This window comes from Mauremys mutica, chromosome 8 (assembly GCF_020497125.1).
Source record: "Mauremys mutica isolate MM-2020 ecotype Southern chromosome 8, ASM2049712v1, whole genome shotgun sequence".
Lineage (NCBI taxonomy): Eukaryota > Metazoa > Chordata > Testudines > Geoemydidae > Mauremys > Mauremys mutica.
Genome location: NC_059079.1, coordinates 16,734,461 through 16,755,512, shown reverse-complemented (window position 1 = coordinate 16,755,512; position 21,052 = coordinate 16,734,461). Strand labels below are relative to the sequence as shown.

Genomic DNA, 21,052 nt, shown 5'->3' with positions numbered 1-21,052 from the left:
AGATTTTAAAAAGTTTAAAGATCCACTTAGATGTCTCACTAATTAAACAACCTTGACCTTTTGTGAAACGCCCCGGGGAGCGATGTGCATGTGGAATTTACACAGGATATTAGATGCTTCCCATGTGCTGACTGAATGCATAATGTGGCAATAGAAAATGGAAAGAGATTTTCTTCCAGATACATACTCTGTAAAAAGCTAATGTGTAGACTACTGTTAATGGAAATATTTCTTGCCAATAGCTTGGTCAGCAAATACTAGGCTGGATATAAATATACAGAATCTAAGAGAAATAATTACATTTAAATCTATCAAATCCAGTAGTCAAAATATAGATGTCTTCATAAAACGCTGAAAGTGGCACATAGGTGCAAAAATACCATTTGTACAGTCCCAAATAATGATTTAAGCATGTGACCACCCTACTAAAGCGCCTTCACTTGAAAATAGGACCAATCATGAGAGGTGTTTTATTTTTAAAAAGCATCCATCATTTTGTTTGTTTCATTTAATTGTTTGGAATAAACCCTTATATTTGTTATTTGTTGTGTGGGTTATCTGGTAGATTCCATTTAAGCCATCACTGACTCGTATTTCTGATTTTATTGTAAAAATCTTGAAGTTATCTCTCTTACAGAGTTTAATGATTGCTTTGGATCAACATAATGCAGGAGATTTTGGATCTGATACTAATCTTTCTGTCTTTCACTATTTTGAGATTCTTACTATTTTTGAAGCAATTTTGGCATCTGCCAAAAATAGCCTTTATACAATTTTGCACTTGTAGTAAAATTATGTAGATTTCCTAAATTGTTGGAAGTATGCTGGGGAAAAAATCAGAAAATATCCGGTTTTTGACTGCTATGAATATAATGCTTGAATATAATCCTGCTAGTGGATCTGCACAAGCAAGCGGATGCACCCACACAGATCCTCTTACAGGACTGGGACCTCAGCCATTACCTGGAATTTAACAAGTTGTATGTACTTCATATTTACTCCTCCTTGAAAGGAGAGGAAACTCTCAATTCTGTACATTGTGACGGGGGAAGGACTTCTACATTTTCCATTCTAAAACAAAATTGGCTCCCACTCCTGTAAACACATAAGTCCATCTGTCACTTGATCTACATTGCAGTCATTAGGACTGTGCATGTGAGCAAAGTTACACATGTGCTTAGGTGTTTGCAGGATCAGGACATGTGTTTAGCTTGACTCACTGCAAGTAGTCCCATTGACTTCTACTCAAAGTGTGTAAAATTAAGCTTGTGCCTTTGCATGATCAGGGCTTTTCTTCGTTTCTGCTGAATAATAATTCAGAACAAAACAACATTTTTCAGTTTGTGTTGTCTGTTTGTTACTGAGTCTATTTGAGCAAAATTACAACGCTGTGGTCTCTCATACTGGATGGCTCAATGGCATAACCTCAAGGATACTGGTTTAAATCTGGACTCAAGTTTGATGTGAGTTTTTAATGGGTTGTGAGAAATGAATTGGTGGTCTGGATCCAGTTTGTAGTTGACAAAAGTCTTTATTTCAAAAACCACCACCATAGCTGGCATCTAAACTGCATCTTTTCTGGGCATCTAAGCAAACTTGGCATGGAGATTGAAAAGTCCTCTCTCCCAGGTGACGACTGAAGCTCATTTGAGAATCTTATGAAGAGCTGTATGTGGTAATTATCCCATAAGATCTGATCCAAAGCCTCTTCGTGTTAATAGGCTCCCATCGATCAAACTGATGATGTAGAACGGTTTCTGGAATGAGCTCAGTTTTGTCTGCTCCTACCTTTTCTTTAACTTTCTTGGGATGGATGAGCAGGGACATAATTCTTTTCCACCTGAAATGTTGTATACATGCTCTCTTGGTGGAGGAGGATTTGGGGAACAAATTCCATATTAATTATTCAGGGTTTTTTTTTTCTCCAACATATGAAAATATGAAAAAAAATTGTCATGTTATGAAAAGCCTAATTTTTTTTTAAATGTCATATCTCAAATATAGCTTTGAGTCTAGAAAAAACACCTTTTCCCCCATTTGGTCCTTGTTGAAATCTAATGCCTAGCACTATTTTTTTCCGAATATTAGCGTTCTTTGCTGTGAACATGCAAATGTCTGAGAGCTCTTTTGATGTCTCTTCAGAGCTCATACATTTCTCAACGGGACTTATGGGGTTTATGAACACTGTATGGCAAGGAGCCTGGCTCAAGAAATGTAGAAACCCCACAGACCACCTTTTGTGGTTCCCATCATCTATGAGCCATATTTGTTCTGCTACATCAGTGTAAATCTGGAGTAATTCCAGTGAAGTCACTGGATTTACTCAAGATGTAAGTAAGAGCAGAATTTGGTCTCATAATGGTTTTGGTGCATGGAGAGTACAAATACAACAGGTGTAGCCTGAACAGCTGCAGCCTGAACAGGTGCTCTCATCAATGTTAATGTTGTGTTTGTGTGTTTGAAAAATAATAAAATAACCTTCGGGACTAAAATTTCTCAACACATGCCTGAGAATTCAGGTTGCTTTAACAGTACTAATTGGTGACGTGTGTTAAACACATTTTGATTTCTTTTAAGGACTGCATATCTCTAAATGAGACTACTGTGTGGCATGCAACGTGTAATATGTCTTTCCTTTCCCAACTGCTTTCTATTATATGCCCAGGGTTTAGACCGCTCCAATTCCTGGGTAAACACTGGTGGTCCCAAAGCTGCCCCATGGGGATCCAACCCCAGTCCAAGTGCAGAGTCAACACAGGTGGTGTCTACATTAGAGTTTTGGTTTTTTTGTTTTTGTTTTTTATTGGCTGATCTTTCCCTAAAGAACATCTCCTTTTAAGTGTATACTATAGTTTTGGTGGCTTGCTTTTTTCAATCTTTGAAAAGTTAGTGATTTTTATTTTTTATTTTCAAATTAGCACTTCTCCTCTCCCCCCCCCCCACACACTGCATGAAAACCCAAAAATGCATAAACAGTGTCCCCTTCCTTTCATTTCAGTAGTTGCTGGTTTGTGAAATTTAGATGCTACAGCTCCTTTCCTTTGTTGTTGTTTTTTAACATTAGTTTCTACTTTAGGTGAAGCACATTTTTAATGGAAACGTTGATCACAATTTTGTGCAGCATCATGTTTGCTTTTTGTTTTAATGTCATGAACCATTTTACCATTTTCATAAAGCATTTAGTATCCTTCATATTCAATTGATCCTTCCTTTTTAATGTGAATGTTTGAATGAGAGATAATTAAACCAAAACAAAGTGCTGGAAGCAATGATTCATGAGATGCAGCTGTATCTGTTCTGTGTTGCAAAGTATGAAATTTGTAGTGGCTTACATAAGATAGGCTTCACTTATTTAACCCTGGTTGCTTGTTGCCTTAACACTGCATGATGGTTTCGAACATACCTCTCAACTTTCCTTCCTTGTAAACTCAAATTTATTTCCCTCCCACACAAATCTAGTCTGAACTAACTTGCATTAAGGCAAGTTATTTCCATCAGAAACGTTGAATCCTGAAATTGAGTTTATGGATAAAGTTGTGTATGCTAAAAGAAAAAAATCTTATGTAATTTTCTAATTCCCTGTACTAATAGGTGGGTCATTTTCGGGGGGGTCCACACATTTGGACTGGTAGATTGAGAGGTATGACACTAAAACATATAAAAATATAATATTCTAGACATCTGCATGCTGACAGAATATAAGTATGGAAAAGTTTCATGCTTTGCAGCATTAAATGTCTTTGTGCATAAAAACATGCTTTTATTTAAAGAACATGTAAATCTTAAAAAAAAAAAAAAAAACCAACCAAACCACAACAATGCTTTTTATTGTTGTCACTCTGTTTGTTTAAACAGATGGCTGAGAGTTTGAGAAGGGGGGAAGGTGTAAAAACCCATGAAATCTCCTGTTAAACAGTATTTTGTAAATGTACACTGCCCTTGAGCTGCAGAAACCATCCCCAGCAAACTTTAATGTGCTGTCATCATTCATTCATCTCCACTCCGTAGGCTACAGATCGAAGTTGTAATCGTATGTCTTCGCACACAGAGACGTCAAGTTTCTTACAAACATTAACAGGACGGTTACCAACTAAAAAGGTAGATGTCAGTGAAGACAATTGATATCGTGGGGCAGGGAGGTCGAGTCATTCTGAAACATGGTTGTCTATCTTTTATTTTGGCCTGATTTTCAGAGGTCAGTGGGGAACTGCTTTTGCTGAGCACTTCTGTATACTAGACCACTAGCAAATATAAAATGTCCTGACCCAGTGAATGAGGATGAGTAAAAATAGCAGGAGAGGCTTGTCTGACGAATGTTCCTGTTGCTTAGATGGAATTACTGTAGGTTTTTAAAAAATATTAGTGCTGCTGTTGGATTATGTAAATGACTTGCTCTAATACAGTGAATTAAAATGTGTTAGATATTTAACACAGAGGGCCAGATTCTGATCTCACTTACATGAATGTAAATCCAGTGTAACTAGTGATGTCAGGGTTTACTCTGGATTTATGCCAATTGAAAGGAGGTAAGAATCTACTCCTAAATAATGCCAGTGACACAAAATCTGTTAACTTTTTGAATAATAAAAACACCACCAGTGACTTCTGCTGGTCTGAGATTTGTTCTTTCTGGGAATTGAAACTAAAGCAAGAAGGTGGCTGTTAGCGCAATATGGTTTATTTTTCCCATATGTACCATTTTGCTAAAGTTCTTTCTCAAAATAAATATACACTTGTGTACAAATTGCTTTATATGTCCCCTTTTTACTCCCTTTTACTTCAAGAATCTGACCAGGCAGAAAGGTAGATTTTTAAACTAATTTGAGCAACAAATATTTTGGGAGGGAAGAAAATTGTCAACACTTAAATTTTAATGTTGGACCAAAATGACGTGATGTTTCTCACCACACACATCATAGCAGCATCCTATATTGTTAATTGGGGGGATCTTTTAAGGGACATTGTCACTGCTGTTGCATTAACATTTATTATTTTGCTTATCCGCATTGTTCTCCATATTTTTCCTGTGTTGTGCTTCCATTTTTCACGTGGATTGTGTTGCAAGCCAACGTGGGTACTAGGACTAATTTTGGATTTGAATCTGCTTAGCTTTTTCATGAAGAACTGGCCTTACAGTGGGTCGTCTGCAGTGGAAGTGTTCGGGAGGCAGCTTTACAGCAGGCGTGGTTCTTCTTCGAGCTTATGGTGAGCAAATTGGAAACCCATTGCTTACGGGATTAATCCAGGTTTTTAGTAAAACAGACACCACTGTTAATAGCATAATGCTTTCCACAAATGATCGTTACTAGTAATATATGTTTCCTATAGGTGAAGAGTATGGTGCATCATTTGTATTTTGCTGACAAACTGGATGCTCCAAGGAAGAATCGTTTTCCGGAACGTTTTATGGATGACATATGTGCTCTGGTCAGCACAATTGCCAATGATATAGTCTCTCGGTTTCAGAAGGTAATGGCAAGCACTTAGCTGCACTCTGGCCAATTCTGCAGCTTGTTCCATCCAGGTGCATAGATCAGGGCCTTAATTTGAAACTGTTGTGTTACCATATATAACAGCACTCTTTTCCCTGCATTTTCTCTTTTTGTTCTCCCATTCAGGATACAGAAATGATTGAAAGGCTCAACACCAGTCTTGCATTTTTCCTCAATGATCTGCTATCTATCATGGATCGAGGGTTTGTCTTTAGCCTTATTAAGGCCTGCTACAAACAGGTAAATGCAGAGAAGTGTTATGTATTAGCTGGGTACCGTGTCACACCACACTACTGTAACTTCCTTAGGACCAGCTGTGAAGCAGGAACACAACATTCCATTATCAGCGTGTCTTTAAAAAAAATTAGCTTGATGTGTCATTCAGCTTGTGTTTTAATGCTTCTACATCTCTGTGCCTGATTCCCTTCTCAGGTATACTGTCTAAATCAGGAGTTAGTCTACTAAGTCGATAGAGTTACACTGGGAGAGAGGAGTCTCTTTCCAGGAGTGTTGCCACCAGAGTAATGGAGGAAGAGATTAGAAAGGAGCTTGACTGCAAAATTTGGATCTGAGCATCCATGATGTCTGGGGGTATTTGGATCTGGGCTTCAGGTTCATCTTTACTACAGATTGAAACATTCCATAGTAGATGGCCTGAACGATAATAGTATTTGAACTTTGTTGCCTACTGTGTGAGCAGAGGGGCTGGAACAGTTTTCATAGTGGGGGTGCTGAGAGCCATTGAACTAAACTGTAAACCCTGTATATAATGGAAACCACCTCAAGCCAGGGGGCGTGGCAGCACCCCTAGTTCCATCACCTATGTGTGTGACTAGCTAGCCTGCTGATGTGTTTTCCTTGATCTTATTTGTGCAACTTCCTACTGAAATCAGTAGGAGTTCAATATTGCATGTGAAGTAGATGGGACTTAATTTGTAATTGTAATTAGTATGCCTATTATGCAAATATTATATTGTTATCAGCATTGTTGGCTGTGGTAAATGTTAAATGTACAGTTTCCCTATGTGACTCGTTTAATTGAAACTACAGAGAAGTGGTGTGTGTCTTACTGCTATTTAATGACAGCTAAAGCATTATAAAACCCTTTAATCTGGTCTTTCCTGCTATATAACATGGTGATGGAGGATATGTCAGAAGTCACTTGCTGCATTTGTGTGCTGTATTACTATTAACTGTATAGTTTGTGTTATTCTTGCCAGGTGTCTTCAAAGCTTTATTCCTTACCAAATCCAAGCATCCTTGTATCCTTGAGGCTGGACTTCCTCCGCATTATCTGCAGCCATGAGCACTACGTCACCCTGAATTTACCCTGTAGCCTACTCACGCCACCTGCATCTCCCTCACCGTCTGTGTCTTCGGCAACTTCTCAGGTAGGCAAAGCAGCAAAGGCCACATGTGGAAATTCAAGCTGAGCTTTGTTCATAGGAGTAAGTCTCAGAGACAGGTGTGTCACACACATGTTCAGGTTCCTTTCCTGCTAATGCCTCTTTGATCACTTATTTAAAAAATACAGGCAATGCAGGTAGAGTGGCTTAGAGGGGCCTATGGGCAGTACACTTGGCATTCCTCCTTGTAGCTGAGTTACCCATATTAGGATTGCCATAATGAAAGCTTAAAGTGCGTCTCTGAAACCCTAAACTTTTAGCCATAGTGTGTAAGCAGAACATTTTCCTTTGAAGCGAAGAACAATAGGCTTTTATTCTGACTTGTGTTGATCTTCTGTGATCATTAAAATAACCAAGGTCCATTCACTTTGTAACATCCAAGCATCATTCTACTACTTTTTCCCATCCTGTGCAAAAGAGTGAATGTGCAAAAAGTAGTCATTACTCAGCAAACATGTTGCCTTGCTCAGTAGCACTGCTCTTGCTCATCAGATTAGCTGTTTTCTCATCCTCTGGTTTGTAATGCATATTCTTAACTAAGAAGGGAACAAAAGTAAAATGCATCTACTCTGAATTATTGAAGGGTTAATGAATTTACATGTAACATAAGTAGATATATAGCCAAAAAATGAATGAAATAGTGGCTGACGTGAGATTTTATTGAATCTGTACAGGGCTTGTCCTCTATTTCATAAGCTGTATCTTTCTGTGTCCTCAGTGGCTCATTACACAACTTTTAACACTTGGGTTTTTCAACAGAGTTCTGGATTCTCTACAAATGTCCAAGACCAGAAGATTGCAAATATGTTTGAATTGTCTGTGCCTTTCCGCCAGCAGCATTACTTGGCAGGGCTTGTGTTAACAGAGCTGGCTGTCATTTTAGATCCTGATGCTGAAGGGTGAGTTTTTAACTTTTTCCCAAGAGGTTACTGTAATCTAAGTAGATGGTGGATCACATGCAAACTACCACCATGGACAGAGTTAATTTACATGTATAATCTGAGAGGAGAGTGGGAGTAGGAAACAAGTCCTCCAACCCGAGAATCCTCCCCGCCTACTTGCTCTGCCCCCGTTCCTATCTCTGTTAACCTCGACTCTCCAATCCTGTTTACAGGCACATTCTCCTAGCTGAGAATGAGGGGAAGAGAGTCTCCCATTGGAGCCTTTCAATGATACTCTTCAATTGGCTGTGGAGGCTGCTATTGAGCAGTGGCAGAAAGTAGCTTTTTGCAGCAGTAGCAAGAACATAATTTTCAAGAGTAAGAAAATGTCTGCTGATGTTGGGTTTAGGTATAGTAGCACCTTTCATCTTAGGATCTCAATCACTTTATAAATATACATTAAGCCTCACAACTCCCCTGTAAGATCGGTAAATATAGCTGTACTACAGATGGATAAAGTGAAACAGAGTATTTTAAAGTTGTTTGCCAAGGTTATGCAGCAAGAAATTTTCAGAACTTGGAATACTGCCGAGTAATCATAGAATCATAGGACTGGAAAAGACCTCTAGAGGTCATCTAGTCCAATCCCCTACACCCAAGACAGGACTAAGTATTATCTAGACCATTCCTGACAGAATAATAGAATATCATGGTTGGAAGGGGCCTCAGAAGGTCTTCTAGTCCAAGCCCCTGCTCAAAGCAGGACCAGTCCCCAACTAAATCATCCCAGCCAGGGCTTTGTCAAGCCTGACCTTAAAAACCTCTAAGGAAGGAGATTCCATCACCTCCCTAGGTAACCCATTCCAGTGCTTCACCACCCTCCTAGTGAAAAAGTTTTTCCTAATATCAACCTAAACCTCCCCCACTGCAACTTGAGACCACTACTCCTTGTTCTGTCATCTGGTACCACTGAGAACAGTCTAGATCCATCCTCTTTGGAACCCGCTTTCAAATAGTTGAAAACAGCTATCAAATCTCCCCTCATTCTTCTCTTCTGCAGACTAAATAATCCCAGTTCCCTCAGTCTCTCCTCATAAGTCATGTGCTCCAGTACCCTAGTCATTTTTGTTGCCCTCCGCTGGACTCTTTTTCCATTTTTTCCACATCCTTCTTGTAGTGTGGGGCCCAAAACTCGACACAGTACTCCAGATGAGGCCTCACCAATGCCGAATAGAGGGAAATGATCACGTCCCTCGATCTGCTGGCAGTGCCCCTAATTATACAGCCCAAAATGCCATTAGTCTTCTTGGCAACAAGGGCACACTGTTGACTCATATCCAGCTTCTCGTCCATTGTAACTTCTGGGTCCTTTTCTGCAGAACTGCTGCCTAGCCATTCGGTCCCTAGTCTGGAGCGGTGCATGGGATTCTTCCTTCCTAAGTGCAGGACTCTCCATTTGTCCTTGTTGAACCTCATCAGATTTCTTTTGGCCCAATCCTCTAATTTGTCTAGGTCCCTCTGTATCCAAGGAGGAGGGAGAAGAATTCTCCCCCTTAACTTCTGAGGCTAGGACAAGAAGCAATGGGTTTAAATTGCAGCAAGGGAGGTTTAGGTTGGACATTAGGAAAAACTTCCTAACTCACAGGTATTTGTCTAACCTGCTCTTAAAAATTTCCAGTGATGGAGATTCCACAACTTCCCTACACAATTTATTCCAGTGCTTAGCCACCCTGACAGTTAGGAAGTTTTTCCTAATGTCCAACCTAAATCTCCCTTGCTGCAATTTAAGCCCATTGCTTCTTGTCCTATCCTCAGAGGTTAAGGGGAACAATTCTTCTCCCTCCTCCTTGTAACAACCTTTTATGTACTTGAAAACTGTTATCATGTCCCCTCTCAGTCTTCTCTTTTCCACACTAAATAAATCCAATATTTTCAATCTTCCTCATAGGTAAGTCTGTGGGTTTGTCACGGAGGTCACGGATTCCGTGACTTTCCGTGAGCTCCAAGACTTCTGCACTGGCCAGTGCGCCTGGCTCAGGGGCAGCTCAGGCATCCTCTGTGCCAGGCACACCGGCTGCTGCTGGGGCAGTCTCGAGCCACCGCAGCAGCGGCAGAGTTTGGGTGTGGAAGGGGGCAGGAGGTTGGGACACTGGACAGGGTGAGGCGGGCTCTGGGCGGCACTTACCTTGGGGCTCCCCGGAAGCGGCGATATCCCGCCTTGCTCAGTTGCTATGCGGAGGTGTGGCCAGGCAGCTCTGCATGCTGCCTCCACCCAGAGCGCTGGCTTCGCAGCTCCCATTGGCCCAGGTACAAAGGGTACTTTTACATAGCAGAACACATTCCACACATACCACCTATCTTCGGAAGTGGATGAGATTCACGCACTGGTGCTCTGACAAACAAACTGCTCCTAATCCCGCGCCTCTTCCATTAATATTCAACTACCTTTTAGGGCTTAAACTATCTGTGCAGGGTAAATTGCTCTGTTCAGATTTATTCTTCCCCTTCCCATTCCTATGGAGAGTTTTAAGGGCCCTATCCTCGGATTATGTAAATTGGCGTAGCTCCGTTGACATCAGTGGAGTACACTAATTTTCACCAGTTGTGGATTTGACCTATAAGACATTTCCTGATTTGGACAGTTTATCAGTGCAGGACTAAGACTACACTAATCGTTACAAAGTTATCTATTTCAGCCACAATACTCTGGAATAATTTAGAATTATTCCTAGATGTGTTGCCCTGCAGTGGGAATGGATTAAGGGATACATAGCTAACTGCTTTGTATAGGAAATTCATGGGTTCTCCTCTGAGCTCTGTACATGACATAAAGTTATTGAAACTTAGACTTGTTTAACTTGTTTGTTCCATTATCCTGTCTGTTGTATGCAAGCTGTTTTCATTCAATTGCACTATACGTGTTTTCTATGGAATAACTTCATAATTCATGTACAGAAAAGACTTAATAATACCTTTTAAATGTATTATTACTATTATTGTTTGCCATATATTGTGTTAGTGTTCAAAGGTTGGGGTCTCATTCTGCTAGGAGCTGTACAAACATATAATCAATGCCCTGCTCCAAGGAGATTACAATCTAAAAGACAAGGCGTAACAGGTGGATTAGATAACTAGTGTGCTGCGGTGACAGAAGAGGAAAGTCCGAACAAATCAAGTCCTGGTTGGATTGTCTTAGCACATAATGTCTTCTTTGTTGGTGATGTTGAGCATTGCCTAAGGGCCAGATTCTGATCCCCTTACTCAAGTTGGGTAGCACTTTCCTCCTCAAAGAGTCCTATTGAGTCAGTGGAATTGTGGAGGAAAGTACGTACTATTGAACACAAATAAGGGAATCAGAATCTAGCCCTCTGTGTTTGGGACAGCTCCCCATTAAACAAAGAACATATAATAAAACTGTGCAACACCTGAATATAGGGTAAATCTAGGACTGAGATGGCAAAGAGACCAGCTGTGGGCAGCGAGGTCTGTTTAATGCAAGCTCAATAGCAAAATTAATAGAAGCAGCAAAGAGTCCTGTGGCACCTTATAGACTAACAGACATATTGGAGCATGAGCTCCATGCATCCGACGAAGTGAGTATTCACCCACGAAAGCTCATGCTCCTATACGTCTGTTAGTCTGTAAGGTGCCACAGGACTCTTTGCTGTTTTTACAGATCCAGACTAACACAGCTACCCCTCTGATATTTGACAAAATTAATAGATCTTCTTTGTTATTCTCTGATATGGCTCGGAAATATCAGCTCCCATCTCCTTCATGCCAACTATGGAAAGTGGTGGTGGAGCAGAGACAAAGTTTGATTGTGTTACATAAGCTGGGTAACCCTGTGATCTCCAAGGCAGGTTTTCCTTTAGCTTTTACTAATTGGACATAAAGGCAGTTACTTTACAATTATAGCAAAGAGCTTTTTTCTAATCGTGGTTTGTAATTTCCTGACACTTTAAATGTTTCCTCCTTAGTTGTGTTAGGTCCCAGTGACACTGCACATATAACCAAGCTGGAAGACCCAGTTACAATGCAGTTGTTGTATAAGCTACCAGGGGTAACACCCCTAAGTATGTCCCTGTAACCTGTTTAAAAATGTGGACAATCCAAGGTTTATCTACAAATGTTAGCCTTTTGTAACCAGGTCCACTGACTTAGTAATAGCTGTGAGTAGATGGTGCCTGAAATACCCAGAACACTTTAAGACCTAAGGGTCAAATCCTGGGGGCCATGTAATACAAAAATGTGGAGCACGAAAACTCTTCCCTGCTTCATGGATTGGATCAAAGGACCTTGAGGAGGGTCAAGCTTGTTGCCTATAGAGGACAGAGAGGTTCTGTATCTGCTCTGCAGGCAGTTGTTATAGAGCTACCCAAGGGTTTTTCCTATTTCTTTCCTTTTCACTGAGGTCACAGAGGTTGCCAAAGTCCCAGGCCTGCAGTGTGTTGAAGGAAGGGATCAGAGTGGGGCTCTTCTGAGGTTCAAAGAAAAAATAACTTACATATTGGAAAAGGAATGTGTTGCTGGTGACCTGCAAAAGGGGAAAACATCTAGACTGTGTCCTCTTTTGCGTCTTTACAGTGAATAAAGAAGGCCAGAAAGGTTCTTTTGCTCTTGTTTTTCCTGTTTGTTTGGCGGATTTTTTAATTAGAAATATCAGGAATATGTATCCTTATTTTTCTGTTCTTCTTTGAGTGCTGGTCCTTATGTGTATTCCGCACATGGGCTGCGCATGCACGTCATACTCCTGAGTCTGGAAATTCAACAAGCCGTGTCTGTTGGCCTGCACTTGCACAGTAGTTTCCCTTGTGCTCCAGACTGAGGATATTAGAGGCAGTGCAGGCTGATGCCTCCTCAGTTCCTTCTTACCAGTGCATGGCCTGAAAAGGAATCCCTGTGTCCACAGATTTCTCCAGCTTTTATCCTTATACTCTGTAAATACATTTGTAAATAATTTATAACTGCATTGCTGTCCAAGCCACACACTTTCCAGGGGCCCAAAACTCCTTTGCAGGCAACCTGAGCAAGCACTTCTGTGCAGCTCACAAATGGGAGATGCTCAGGATAGAGCTGTGTAAGATAGTCGGTCATTGGGGAGCACCTCAATGGGATCTCTTCCCAAATGAACAGGAAGCTTCCTTTGTACTGCCCAGAGGAGCTAAGGGTCGTGGTTCCCAGGGCAATGTTCTTCTGTGGACATGCAATCTCAGACATGTCTGCCCTCCTATTTGCCTGTTACAAAGGTCTTGAGAAAGATCTGTCAGAAATGGCCCAGACAGTTTTGGTTCTCAGAGCTCCTGAGGATGTCAATCTGTCCTCCTTTCAGGATCCACCCCTTCCCGGATCTCCTTACCCAAGAAGGGGTCAGAATCAGAGACCCCAGTCCAGAACTACTCCACCTAATGGCCTGGTGTTTGGATGGGCATCAGAACTAGGATGCTCTTGCTCAACATCCATCCAAGCTGTTCTTACTCAAAGTAGAAAAGACTCAACTAGAACCTGCTGCCTAGCTAAATGGAGACGTTTTTCTACCTGGGTTCAGCATAAGCAGCTGTCTCCAAATTCAAGTATCCCAGTTGTTTTAGATTACCTTCTGTTTTTAAAACATTCATGTCTTTCCATTTGCTCTCACTGCGGGTCCATCTAGCAGTGAACAGTGCCTTCCTTCCTCTAGTAGATGGACGTTCCATCTTTACTCACCCTATTACAATGAGATTTATGAAAGGCCTAGTTAGGACCTTTTCACCAATTGTCAAACCTACACCTCAGTCGGACCTCAGTTCGTACTATCAGCACTCCCTGGGCCACCATTTGAACCCTTGGCAAAAAGTTCCATGTCCCACCTGTCCATGAAGATTGTATTCTGAGTGACTATTACCTCAGCCGGAAGAGTGAGTGAGATGTGAGCCCTCATGGCAGACAAACCATATACTGTTTTTCACAAGGAAAAGGTCTCTCTTCGATAACATCCTAAATTCCTCCCCAAGGTTCTTTTGGAATTCCGTGTCACTTACCTGTTTTCTTCCCAAAACCCTATGTCTCTGCGGAGGAGAGAGAACTTCATTCCCTTGACATCAGACATATCTTAGCATTCTCCCTGCAGAGAACCAAATCTATCTGAAAGTCTCCTAGGCCATTTCTTCCCCTAGCGGAAAGGTCGTGAGGACAAGCTGTATCCTCTTGGAGAATCTTTAAATAGATTTCTGGATGCATCATTGTCTGCAATCAATTAGCATATATCCCTTCACCTGACAGGGGAAGGGCACATTCCACCAGGCTCAAGCTGCCTCTACAGCATCACTGCAGGAAGAACGGTTACTGGACATGTGCAGAGCGGCTCTCTGGAATTCCAATTGCACATTCACAAAATATTACATGCTATCGTCCAAGCCTCCGATGCAGATGCAGTCCTTAGGACGTCTTTCTTGCCAGCTTCCTCACACCCTCCCCCAGTCTGAAGACTGCTTGTCAGTCGCCCATGTGTGGAATACATATAAGGACCAGCACTTGAAGAAGAAATGGAGGTTACTTACCTGTAACTGGAAGTTCTTCAAGATGTGTGGTCCCTATCTGTGTTCCACTACTCACCCTCCATCCCTTCTGCTTCGGATCCTTCTGTTTTCACTGTAAGAAGAGGAACTGGAGAGGCATTGGCCTGCACCGCTTCTTATGCCCTCAGTCTGGAGCACAAGGAGAACTACTGCGTATGGGTGGGCCACCAGACACTGCTTGTTAAAATTCCTGGACTCGGGCGCCTGGTACCCATGTGCCCCCACATGTGGAATACAGATCGGGACCACACATCTCAAAGACTTTCCAGTTTCAAGTAAGGAAGTGCCTTTTTTTTGCTAGATGACTCCTTGGAGGACCAGAGAACTGGGGAAAAGTTTTTTCAGCTGAAGAGTCAGGCATGTTCAAATCTTGTATAAAGAAAATTTTTATCTTAAGGGTGCATGTCAGAAGTTTCAGTTCAATAGGTATAAGTAAAAACCAAAGTTTTAAACAGTCTAACTCAGGGGTAGGCAACCTATGGCACGCGTGCCGAAGGCGTCACGTGAGCTGATTTTCAGTGGCACTCACACTGCCCAGGTCCTGGACACCAGTCTGGGGGACTCTGCATTTTAATTTAATTTTAAATGAAGCTTCTTAAACATTTTAAAAACCTTATTTACTTTACATACAGCAATAGTTTAGTTATATATTATAGACTTAGGGAAAGAGACCTCCTAAAAACATTAAAATATATTACTGGCACACAAAACCTTATATTAGAGTGAATAAATGAAGACTCGGCACAGCACTTCTGAAAGGTTGCCAACCCCTGGTTTAACTAAACTAAAGACCCTGACCCTTCTCAGGTTCCTTTCTTTTGTGTCTTGTGATCCCATTAGTTCACCAGTTGTAAATTTGTGAGACTCTACACACAAGACCTGATCCATCAAACGTAGCATAAATAGATTTCTTCAATAGAAGGATTCTGGGGCATTCACATTGTATCAGTTCTGAAGGACCCGCAGACCTGTATGTCAGTGAAGGAGTATTTCTCATTTACGTTCTTGGTGCTACAGTTAAAATTACTACTTAGCTGCCAGTGAATTCATAAAAGCCAGTCTCCAAAATGAGTCTGAGATTGAGAAATATTGCATAATGATACGTGTATGTGCATGCCGGGTTAAAAATAAAAACCAGGATTTTTTAAAACGTACTTAGTTACAAAGTATTGTTTGCTTTCAAGATATTAACCAATCCCTGTGACTCAACTCTCTTTTAACAGTTTGTTTGGATTGCATAAGAAGGTCATCAATATGGTACACAATTTACTGTCCAGTCACGACTCCGATCCACGGTACTCTGACCCACAGGTAAAGGCCCGGGTGGCTATGCTGTATCTACCTCTGATTGGCGTGATCATGGAAACCGTGCCTCAGCTATATGATTTTACAGGTATTTTGTGCACCAGGCTTTGCATGTATGTTGAATTACTCCCAACTTTTGAGCGCATTAAGTCAGTGCTGTTGGAGTGAGCAACCAAACTGTTGCGTGATGTTGCTATTTTCAAAGTATAATATTTATTTATTATTTGTATTACCACAGTGACCAAGAGCCCTAGTCAAGGACCAGGACCCATTGTACTAGGTGCTATACAAAGAGAATAAAAAAAAAAACGATTCCAGCTTAAAATCTACATATAAAACTAAAGACAACTGGTGGCTACAGAAAGGAGTAGGGAAACAATGAAACAATATTGATCGGCAATATAGCTAGTGGGCACAGTAAGCTGCCAGCTGCAAAATGTATGCTCAAAATTGCCTTGCATAAAAGCTGCATTTGTCCACTTGTTTGCACAAAACCAATAATTCCTTGTGCATGTGTCCTTTTGCCCATGTGGATGCAGAATTTTACCATGTGCAAACTTTGCAGGCACAATTTATTTTATTTAGACTAATAAAAAAAGAGGTGTCTATCTAGACACCGTAAGCCTCTCTGATATGTATTTAAAAATACATCCAATCAAAGAGACAACAGCCCCATATAGGTAACAATAGCACCAACAGACAGCACCAAAAAAACAAATTCCTATGTTCCTTTACACATTACCTGATGTTGTCCTCTTCAGCAACCCTGCTACTGTTTGCCAGATAAGAGTGTCCTGAAGGGCGAAATGTTTGGGCTATTTCAGACCAGGGTAGGGAAGCTGGATATTGAAATAGTCTGACATAGCTAGGGCCCTATCAAATTCACAGTCAATTTTGGTCAATTTCACGGTCACAGGATTTAAAAAATGATAAATATCAGTTTCAGATACTTAAATCTGAAATTTCATGGTGTTATAACTGTGGGGGTCCCAACCCAAAAGGGGGTTTTGAGGGGGTCACAGGGCTATTGTAGGGGGCGTTGTGGTATTGCCACCCTTACTTCTGCACTGTTGCTGGCAGTTGAGCTGCCTTCAGAGCTGGGCACCAGCAGCCAGACCAAGGCCCCTTTAACCTCTGAGTACCAGGGTGCTGGGCCTGGAGCTGGGGAGGGGCAGGGTTGGGGGTGTCCTGACCAAGGGCTCCTACCATATGCCAGGCTCCAGCTGCTGGTCCTGGCTGGGTTACTGCAGGATGGGACTTCCTCTTTGCCTGCAGAGGCCACTCTGAGGGGCTGGTCAGACCAATTTCCAGGAACCTCCCCTGGCTGTAGGAAGCTGCAGCTGCTGGCTGGGAGCCCAGCTCTGAAGGCAGTGCTCCTGCCAGCAGAAGTGCAGAAATAAAGGTGGCATGATATGGTATTGCCACCTTTAATTCTGCGCTGCTGTTGGCTGCAGCACTGCCTTCAGAGCTGGGCGGCCAGCCAGCATCCATCACTCTCCAGCTGCCCAGCTCTGACGGCAGCTTAGAAATAAAGGTGGCAATGCAACCCCCCCTACAATAGCCTTGTGACCCCGCTCAACCCCTTTTGGATAGAGACCTCCAGTTTGAGAAATGCTGGTCTCCTGTATAGTATAGGGTAAAAGCACACAAAAGATCAGATTTCACAGGGGAGAGACCAGATTTCATGGTCCGTGTCGCGTTTTGCACAGCCGTGAATTTGGTAGGGCCCTACATATAGACTCCTTCTTTGAGCATTTCGGCCCTTTAAGTTAAATGACATGGTGAAGGTTTGGGGAAATTTTCAGAAGTGCCTAAGTATCTTAAGAGTCTATGTCCCATTTTCAAAAGTGACTTAGGCACTTAAGGAACCTAAGTCCTGTTGACTTGTAATGAAACTTGGGCTCCATAGTGCCTAGGTCACTTTCAAAAATGGGACACTCCAAAATTCCTTAGACATTTTTGAAAATTTTCCCCTTAGCCTCATATGTTTGATTTACATAACTATATATATAGAGAGAGAGAGAAGATCCCCATTTGCTAGCAATACCAGTCTAATGTAATTTTTTCAGTGACCATTACCAGACAGTTAAATGAAACCAACAGAGAGGAGCTGTGAGGAATGGACCTTTGAATGCGCCGTTTAACTGAGGTGCGTGTGTTTCTCTGCAGAGACTCACAATCAGCGAGGAAGGCCAAGCTGTGTCACCATCGACGATTATGAAAGCGAAGGTGGAAGCATGATAAGTCAGACAGTTGCCATGGCCATTGCAGGAACATCTGTCCCTCAGCTCACCCGACCCAGCAGTTTTCTACTCCCATCAACGGTACAAAAATATTCCCCCTCGGAGCATGTGTAACCAGGCAGATATTTATATGTGTATGCTCTAGGGTGATGATCACAAAGCAGCAGGGACAGAGGTCAGCATGCGTCTGTGCATGTTACACAGCAGGAGGGAGGGGTGGGAGATGTGAAACAGATGGTGTTTGCACTGGGTTATTCCTGTCCTTGTGATGGTGGGGAGGGGACATAGTTAGAATGATCAGTTTTGCCAAGCTTCTGTTCCTCCTTCTCAAAGCAAGCTGATGAAAATGCCGTACCACGGCTGCCCTTATGGTCATTCTAGGTGAAATTCACCCTTTTGCAAAGGCTCTCAGCACAAGGCCTCTGCCCCACTTAACCAAGTCATTAAATGGAGCTTGGGTGGGGCGGGAGCCTTGGGCTGGCCCTCTGCACAGGGGTGGATTTCACCTTATTTGGATTACGGTAGCACCCATAGACCCCAGTCAGCATTAGGGCCCCATTTTTCTGGGTGCTGTACCCATACAAAGGGAGGACAGCCCCTGCAGTGTAGAGTTTCCAGTCTAATGAGACCAAGACCAAGAGGCTGAATGACTCAGACAGTGGAGAGGGTGGTGGTCTGGAGATGAAGGGAACATCAGATTACACAGGCTCATCATTTGCAGATTTCAAGGTTGTTGTTGGGGTTTTTTTCTCTACTGTAATTCTGCTAATGAATGGAGGTCCCCTGCCAGGCCGCTAACTAGCTGGAAATTTATTGAAAGCATCATAGTGGAGGTGGGTCTTGAGAAGGAGCTTAAAGGAGGACACTCTCATAACTTGAATTTAGCTTAAAATGCATTGCTAGGGCTGAATTTCAGTGTCTTTTGTGTCATCTGGGCTCTGTCATTGTGGGTGATGTGGGTGATTCAGACAACGTTAGCTCATAATGATTATTTATGCAAATCTGCTGGCCCCTGCCCTTGTCTGAGGGATGATGATTGGTTAGCCCAGCATAATTACCTGATGCAGCTATTTTTAATGGACTATCAAAGTATTTGGGGCACTAATCGGTGTGGCTGAAGTGATTGCTCCTGTCTGTTCAGAGTGGTCGGCAGCACTCGACCTTCTCAGCAGAATCGAGCCGGAGCCTCTTGATCTGCCTCTTGTGGGTTCTCAGGAATGCCGACGAAAGCGTCCTGCAGAAATGGTTCACAGACCTCTCCGTGCTGCAGCTCAATCGCTTGCTGGATTTGCTGTATCTCTGTGTCTCCTGTTTTGAGTACAAGGTACAGAAATATTGGTTAGTTGCATTCAAGCTCCCTCGAGGCACGGAATGGGATTCAGACAAGCACCCAGGCACAAAGTGAAAAACAGATATCCCTGCCCCTTACACAGTGCCAAAGAGGCCCCTTCCACCCATCACCCTCTCCTGGCTGTCTTCTCCTGACCTGAAAAATCCTGGCGGCTGTGCCTCTTTCCGTACACACACCAGCCCCCGGTCCCTCTGCATCTGTCCCTTTCCCTCCATCTTCCAACCGCGAAGTGACTCTGCCCCCTCACCACAGAGTGGCTGATTTAAAAAAAGCCTCTGCCCGCTTGCCACTCCCCTGGGCAGGCAGGTGAGTGCTTCCCCCCTATGTATTACCCCAGAGGCTGCCACAGGAAGTAAGAGCAGAGAGAAGCTGACAGTCCTATTTACTCACTCTCAGGCGTCAGGGAAAACTTCCTGCAGTGGCAGTGGAGATTTAGCAGCTTCCCAGGTCACCAGTTGGTCCTCTGTCCTCCCCTCGGTCGTGTCTCCCTTGTCCTCTCCCCGCTGCAGGCTTGTCAGATCCTGCAGAGGACATCATGGCCTGGACATCTCCTACAGCACATCCTGACCCTGTGGGTCGCCAGGGATAGGAGTTCTATCCATTTAGCCTTCTTGTCCATCCCAGGTAAAAGGAGGCTTCCCTCAACATCTGTGCTTTTCTGGTTTGAAATCTACAGGGCAAGAAAGTGTTTGAAAGAATGAACAGTCTGACATTTAAGAAGTCGAAGGACATGAGAGCAAAACTTGAAGAAGCTATTTTGGGAAGCATAGGGGCGAGGCAAGAAATGGTGCGAAGAAGCAGAGGGCAGCTAGGTAAGTAAGCTTGCCTGTTGCTGCTGACCTTCCTATATGAGAGTCCCTTGAAACTATCCCCAAAGAGCCCCCAGATGCAGTAGAGTGCTGCAGGACGATATGCATATCAGTTAAGAGCTCCATCTGAAGAGCTGCACAGAGGAAGCGGTTTGCAGTGCACAAGTTTAATTGGTCCTATAAACCCCAGGAACTCTGCTGCATATTTGTGAGCCCCATCTGTAGGCACTTTATCTGTTACCTAACTATTTACATGTGTAGACATGTCTCATTTATAGAGCACTCCTGTAACAGTGTCTGGGAACACTAGCCTGACCTTGTAGGCAGAACCAGCACCCTGTCACTGTATGTCAAGGGTCAGAGTGGAAACTCAGTCCCTGAATGGATGGTGGTTTCTGCTAAAATGATAAGCAGTGAAATAGTTAACAGTTTTGGTAATTATATTGCCAGCATGTGTCAGAATTAACACCCCGTTGAGATTAATATTGCTATTTATTGAGTATGAGAAGAAGGCTGGTCCAGTGGCTAGGTCACTAGACCCAGCAGACCCAAGGTCAATTTCCAATTCCACCACAGACTTCTTGCGTGACATTGGCAAGACACGTAGTCTCTACGTATTTCAGTTCCCAATCTGTACAATGGGGATAATAGTATTTCTCTACTTCACAGCGGTGGCGTGAGGATAAATACATTAAAGATTGTGAAGTGTCAGATAATATGGTAATGGGGTGCCATATAAGCACAGTAGAACCTCAGAGTTACGAACTGACCAGTCAACCACACCCCTCATTTGGAACTGGAAGTACACAATCAGGCTTTGGCTACACTTACACTTCAAAGCGCTGCCGCAGCAGCGCTTTGAAGCGCTAAGTGTAGTCAAAGCACCAGCGCTGGGAGAAAGCTCTCCCAGCGCTGTCCGTACTCCACCTCCCTGTGGGGAATAACGGACAGCGCTGGGAGCGCGGCTCCCAGCGCTGGGGCTTTGACTACACTGGCGCTTTGTAGCGC

At 42.8% G+C, this 21,052-nt stretch overlaps 1 protein-coding gene across 4 annotated transcripts in view; it reads left to right on the top strand.

The window, feature by feature from the left end:
• Nucleotides 1-21,052, top strand: part of DOCK7 (dedicator of cytokinesis 7) — a 144,806-nt gene that overhangs the window by 87,302 nt on the left and 36,452 nt on the right. For 2 of the 4 annotated variants that reach the window (XM_045026749.1, XM_045026748.1), the window contains exons 23-33: nucleotides 2,666-2,758; nucleotides 4,009-4,098; nucleotides 5,110-5,205; nucleotides 5,329-5,469; nucleotides 5,619-5,732; nucleotides 6,713-6,883; nucleotides 7,658-7,797; nucleotides 15,560-15,729; nucleotides 17,811-17,965; nucleotides 19,026-19,208; nucleotides 19,912-20,047. In XM_045026749.1, the coding sequence (XP_044882684.1) occupies nucleotides 2,666-2,758; nucleotides 4,009-4,098; nucleotides 5,110-5,205; nucleotides 5,329-5,469; nucleotides 5,619-5,732; nucleotides 6,713-6,883; nucleotides 7,658-7,797; nucleotides 15,560-15,729; nucleotides 17,811-17,965; nucleotides 19,026-19,208; nucleotides 19,912-20,047 (1,489 nt within the window). The remainder of the gene's footprint in view (nucleotides 1-2,665; nucleotides 2,759-4,008; nucleotides 4,099-5,109; nucleotides 5,206-5,328; nucleotides 5,470-5,618; nucleotides 5,733-6,712; nucleotides 6,884-7,657; nucleotides 7,798-15,559; nucleotides 15,730-17,810; nucleotides 17,966-19,025; nucleotides 19,209-19,911; nucleotides 20,048-21,052) is intronic. The other 2 variants (XM_045026751.1, XM_045026750.1) reach the window with 1 other exon arrangement.